The sequence below is a fragment of the Salvelinus namaycush genome, chromosome 17 (genome assembly GCF_016432855.1).
Source record: "Salvelinus namaycush isolate Seneca chromosome 17, SaNama_1.0, whole genome shotgun sequence".
NCBI classification, from domain to species: Eukaryota; Metazoa; Chordata; class Actinopteri; order Salmoniformes; family Salmonidae; genus Salvelinus; species Salvelinus namaycush.
Genome location: NC_052323.1, coordinates 4,784,184 through 4,790,183, shown reverse-complemented (window position 1 = coordinate 4,790,183; position 6,000 = coordinate 4,784,184). Strand labels below are relative to the sequence as shown.

The following is a 6,000-nucleotide window of genomic DNA, read 5'->3' as shown; positions in this document are numbered from 1 at the left end:
CACAACAACCACAATCCGTAAGGTGCAAATAGCTAAATGAGAGAGCAGCAGTGGAATTCACATCAATGCGCTATGTAGATATCAATAATAAGTGATATCCGGATCGCAGGAAACTAAACTGCTGTCATCCTTACCTCCAAGCGTTTATTCAAATTGGATAATTTTTGGATACCGACAGCAGTCGCACCATTTGAAGACATAGCTTGGACTGTCGCCTACAAAAACCTATTCCTGCTATTTTCCCGCTATCCCATCAAACACATTTGGTGATTCATCATAGTTGTGTCTGATTTGTGGTCAGACTCGCTCACGTGGAACAATTTGCGCTTTTTAAAATCCTGATTTGAATGTCATTGGAAAACAGAAGTGTCAACAACCAAAAAATTCGGGAACATCCTTTCTGAATTTAAAAGTAATCTTCGAAGCAATCCTCTAGTTTTTCAAAAGCATCTGATGACAATATTTTTGCTGGTAATGTAACGGATTAGAGTTACCGTTTTTTTGTAATCCCTTACTCCCCAACCCTGTGTGTACCGTATAGTGTCCAGGGGCTCCATGCAAACTTATTTGCTCCACCTTATATTATTTCTTATATAAATAAGTCATTATCTTTCGTTCAGTTCCTTCCGTGTAGTTATAATTCAACATAATGCAAAAAAAAAAATCATTCTGCAATTAGCGTTTCACAGCAGACTTTTATTTTGATGGCAAAATCCAAAACCCGGAAGTTTTAATGTTGCTACCGGCATGCTAATGTTGCTGCTGTGACGCTGAGGATATTCAAATCCTGGAGATCGCGATATTTATTTTATTATATTTAGACGCGTTAAATCTCGCGATATTTAATGTATTATATTTAGACGCGTTGATACGTTTTAAAACAGGGAACAACACTGCTGTCTACTCCATCCAAAATTATTAGATCTTTCCAAAAAGATAATTTCTATCCCCAGTGTTCTGTCCCCAATCCTAAAGGAGTGGACTCTTTTGCCTAATCCCATTCCAATCAACCACTGCTATAACCTATTTGATAGTAGATATGTCCCAAAAGTGTGCCTGTGAATATCAATCAAATGTATTTATAAAGCCCTTCTTACATCAGCTGATGTCACAAAGTGCTGTACAGAAACCCAGCCCTAAAACCCCAAACAGCAAGCAATGCAGGTGTAGAAGCACGGTGGCTAGGAAAAACTCCCTAGAAAGGCCGGAACCTAGGAAGAAACCTAGAGAGGAACCAGGCTATGGGGGGCGGCCAGTCCTCTTCTGGCAGTGCCGAAGAGGAAGATAATATGTTGGCCATGTATTGATAGAAAATCACTGTAGAAAAATAGATGAAAAAATAAGTAATTTCTGTATTGCCACAAGAGGTCTTAGAAAGGGTCAGATATTAAACGGAGGAAAGATTAACACCAAATTGAAGTTGAGCTAACAAGAATATGTTGGTGTGCCTCATTACATGACAATTGGAAATCTCTGGTGCAGTAAAAACTCCTTTCCCAATCTGAGGCAGCAGCAGTTATCTGAGCTAGACTTTGGCAAATGTAATTGCTTTTGCTCAGGGGATGGATTATCTTCACACACACTTGTTATCGAAAGTTTGAATCTATGACACAAGACAGGAAAGACCTAGGTCCCGGACCTGTGGTATGCAATACTGGTGTCCAGGGCATCCTTGGTGAATTGACATTTTCATTCTAAGTTCCCAATGTAGAGCTAGCAGAGCAGAAAACATATGAGTACTTTTAGATAAGTGGCAAAACTTTTTAGATTTTAATGTAAAGCCAATGGACTTAACCAAAAATGTATGGTTTACATTTAGCTTTACTTTCACCTTTTCAGACAAAACTTGGAGATATTTTCATCTCATCAAATCTTTATTTGAGGATTTAAAGGATTCCTAATTTACTGTAAATGTTGCTGCATATCTAACTGCAAAATGTGGGATAGTAGCCTACTTGCAGTGTTACTAAACCATTTCAGTGAAATAGATCATGCAAATTACTAATGAGAGTTGTAATTGAGTACTGACAGAGTAAAATGATACAGTAGATGAAAAGGTGGTATTTAATCAGACACTTGGTCAGGTCTTCAGGACAACACAGCTGATTGAATCATCATCCGTTCTTCACCCAAACTATTTCAAGGAACTAATTTGTGAGGCACCTGCAGCTTTTCTCTGAACGAGTTCATCTCTCTAGAAAGGGAAAAACACAAAGAAGCATTTATGAGTTATGTCAGGCAAAATTATCATAAAAACACTACATACAGAAATGGTCAAGCATGATTTTAATTTTACCTTTATTTAACTAGGCAAGTCAGTTAAGAACAAATTCTTATTTTCAAGGACTGCCTAGGAACATAATTCATTTTATTGTTACAAAGTGGGATTAAAATCGATAAAAAAAATATATATATCTTTTGTCAATCTACATAAAATACTCTAATGTGAGTGGAAGTGAATTTTTTTTTAAAGGATAGAAATTAAATAACTAAAAGTATTCAGCCTCTTGAGTCAATACATGTTAGAAACACCTTTGACAGCGATTACAGCTGTGAGTCTTCTTGGGTCTTTTAGAGCTTTACACATCTGAATTGTGCAATATTAGCCCATTATTATTTTCATAATTCTTCAAGCTCTGTCAAGATGTTGGGGATCACGGCTGCACAGCAACTTTCAAGTCTTGCCGTAGATTTTCAAGCAGATTTAAGTAAAAACTGTAACTTGGCCAGTCAGGAACATTCGCTGTCTTGGTAAGCAACTCGTTTAGATTTGGCCATGTGTTGTAGGTTATTGTCCTGCTGAAAGGATAATTTATCTCCCAGTGTCTGGTGTAAAACAGACTGAAGCCGGTTTTCCTCTAGGATTTTGTCAGTGCATAGCTCCATCCCATTTATTTTTATCCTGAAAAACTCCCCAGTATTTGCCGATGTCAAGCATACCCATATAATGACACAGCCACCACCATGCTTGAAAATAAGGAGGCAGTTACTCAGTGATGTGTTGGATTTGCTCCAAACATAAGGCTTTGCATTTAGGCCAAAAAGTATATTCCTTTGCCATGTTTTTTTGCAGTATTACTTTAGTGCCTTGTTGTACACAAGATGCATGTATTTTGTATATTTTTTATTATTTTATCTGTCATTTAAGTCATTATTGTAGAGTCACTACAATGTTGTTGATCCATCCACAATTCTCCCATCACACCCACCCTGTAACAGTTTTAAAATCACCAATGGTGTCATGGTAACATCCCTGAGCAGTTTCATTCCTGTCATGCAGCTCAGTTAAGGACTGAAACATTGTGTCTGGGTGGTTTAATACATAATCCACAGCCTAATTATTAACTTGACCATGCTTAAAGAGATATTCAATGTCTGATTTGTTATTGTTACCCATCTATCAATCACTGCCCTTCTTTATGAGGCTTTCCAAAAGCTCCCTGGTCTTTGTAGTTGAATCTGTGCTTGAAATGCAATACTTGACCGAGGGACCTTACAGATGTTGTATGTATGGGGGACAAAGGAAGGGTTAGTCATTAAAAAAAATCATGTCAACCCCTATTATTTCACACATTGAGTCCATGTAAGTTATTATGTGACTACCCCTGAACTAATTTAGGTTTGCCTGAACAAAGGGGCTGAATAATTACGCAATTACTATATTTTAACTATCAAATTTGTATTAATCTTTAAAAGATGTTAGAATTTTTCTTCCACTTTGACATTAGAGTATTTTGAGTAGATTGTTGACAATTAAATACATTTTAATCCCACTTTGTAACAAAATAAAATGTGAAGAAATCCAAGGGGTATGAAAAATGTTGTACGGCACTGTAGCTTTAACTTCGAATGCATTTGCATCGAATTCCTCAAATGCTGTGTATATAGTTTCATAGTACAATAAGTGATATATCAAATGAGAGGTCAGATACACCCTGAGGACAAGGCCCATGCAGCAATAGGAGTGTTCGTGTGAAAAGAGGGGCCGCTCATCCTCTCCCTTACAATTGGGTTTAGCGGGTCAAATATATCTCCAGTTATGCAATGTGTCCTTCATACTGGTGTTTGATGGGAGGAAATGTCACATTCCTGTAGTTAATGACTTACCCTGTTGAGAAGGAACTGTTTGTTGTTATCTTGGATATAACAGTCGTACTCCTGTGTCGATGCGAGTTTGCTGCGGGCTCCAACAGATTGCTTATCTATAAAGTCGGGCGGTGCGTGCCTGCAAAAGTGGAAATGGTGAATAATGGATGAAGAAGGGTGCACCTACATTCACTCAACACTCCACAAGCCTGCTGTGATGCTATCACTTTCTCATTGGAAATGTGCACAGCGTGCAGGTAAAGTGATTCTGACTGGCTGAAAAATAAAATACATTATATAAAGTGTGGGTTACCACATGTGGGGCCTACCATGGGTTTTGATATCTGTGGGTGACTCTGTCCTCAAGGGCTGAGCGGAATTCAGCTCTCTGTAGGAACAATATGGTCTGAGTCACTTTGAAAGTTGTATGTTATAACATTTTAATGAATAGAAAAATTGTCTCAATTAAAGTGGCTTGTCTTAATACCGATGTAATGCCAGCATCAGAATGAATAGGGTCATGACTCTGACAACCTTGAGAATCGTGGTTTGAGTATTGTTGTCTTCTGACAACATTCTGAGCACTGTGTCCATTGTGACATTTGTTGAGAATCCTGATTACAGTTGTGAGCATTGTGACAGGTAAGCACAGTGCTTGACTTGGACGAAATAGGTGCCGGCTCTCATTTTGGGTGCCAGTACTGTTTACATTTATAGATGCAGGAGCTCCACAAAACTTTTGAGCTAATATTCTATAAGAGGAACAGGAGCTCAAGCAGTAGAAGATGTGAGGTGCCGGTACACAGCTCCGGTGAGCTCCTGGCCAAGTCAAACACTTGGTGAGCATTATGACTACAGTATTCTCTTATGACATCATTCTGGCCATTGTGACAGGTGAGTATAATAACCATATAATTATTAATTAGAATACTAGAATGGGTTTTACCTTTTTATGATGGCCCAAAGGTCAGCCATGTTGGTCAGGGAGTTGGTCAACCATGGTTTGCCAGTGCTGTGATAAGATAGTGAAGAATGTTTCTGCACTGTTTTGTGTTAGCCAGCTAGCCAGCCAGTTTTAGAGGAATGATCCCATTAATTTTTCAAATGAACTGCCAATATGCCAACATTCCATTCAAACACTAGAGTTAATCCACAGCCATACACTGGCTCAAAGCAGTTGATGATAGGATTTAGACAAGTTGTAAATCCAACAAGTACTGATATTGTATCATATAATAGCACTCACAGCATTCCAAGAAAACAAAATCTGTAACATTTATGGACTGTTTACATATATTTTAGAGGCTATTTATACAGAATTGGTATAAAACCCGTATAAACTGTATTTATAATAATATGAAAATATTTTAGGTTGACTATAATTCCATTAAACAATTTCTGATACATCACATGCCTTACTTTATATTTCCTGCATAAGTAAAAGCAGGAAATGCATCACCTATGCCTCTACTGCCATTCATTCCAATTTAGACTGGTTTTGGATTTCTCCCTGACCAAGATGGCTGACATTTTCACCCCATTATGGAACTTTGAGGGCTTATGAAATAAAATATATGATGTAGCTAATCTACTAAATGTTCATCAAGGTCGCCTAACTCCCTCCTTTATTAATCGAATTAACATCCAGCTCACAGGATTCATTTGGGCCCCACCTTAATTTGCATATTGCTGAGCAGAGTCCTACTGTTCAACAGCTGGTGATATTCCATGCCCCATCCCACCCCTCCAATGCAGTACTGTTTGGGCATGGGGGGTGGGGCGCAGGGAGCAGGCCGGCACAGGTAATTCAAATCGCTTGTACCCTCAGGTGACAAAGGGCCAACGCCAATGTAGCGGGAAAAGTCCATCAATCTTGCCTTGTAGTCTCCAATTCCATCTGGACCTTATTAGAAT

General features: G+C 38.4%; 1 protein-coding gene across 2 annotated transcripts in view; it reads right to left on the bottom strand.

Annotated features, from left to right (window-relative positions):
• Window positions 1–1,858: 1,858 nt before the first annotated feature.
• The window catches only part of LOC120062244 (uncharacterized protein C4orf45-like), a 35,547-nt gene continuing 31,405 nt past the window's right edge, over window positions 1,859–6,000 (bottom strand). The window contains exons 2-5 of one of the 2 annotated variants that reach the window (XM_039012067.1): window positions 5,760–5,989; window positions 4,416–4,474; window positions 4,108–4,225; window positions 1,859–2,194 (exon numbers count right to left, since the gene is read on the bottom strand). In XM_039012067.1, coding sequence (XP_038867995.1) covers window positions 2,135–2,194; window positions 4,108–4,225; window positions 4,416–4,474; window positions 5,760–5,989 — 467 coding nt within the window. In that variant the 3' untranslated portion in view covers window positions 1,859–2,134. The remainder of the gene's footprint in view (window positions 2,195–4,107; window positions 4,226–4,415; window positions 4,475–5,759; window positions 5,990–6,000) is intronic. The other variant, XM_039012069.1, reaches the window with a different exon arrangement.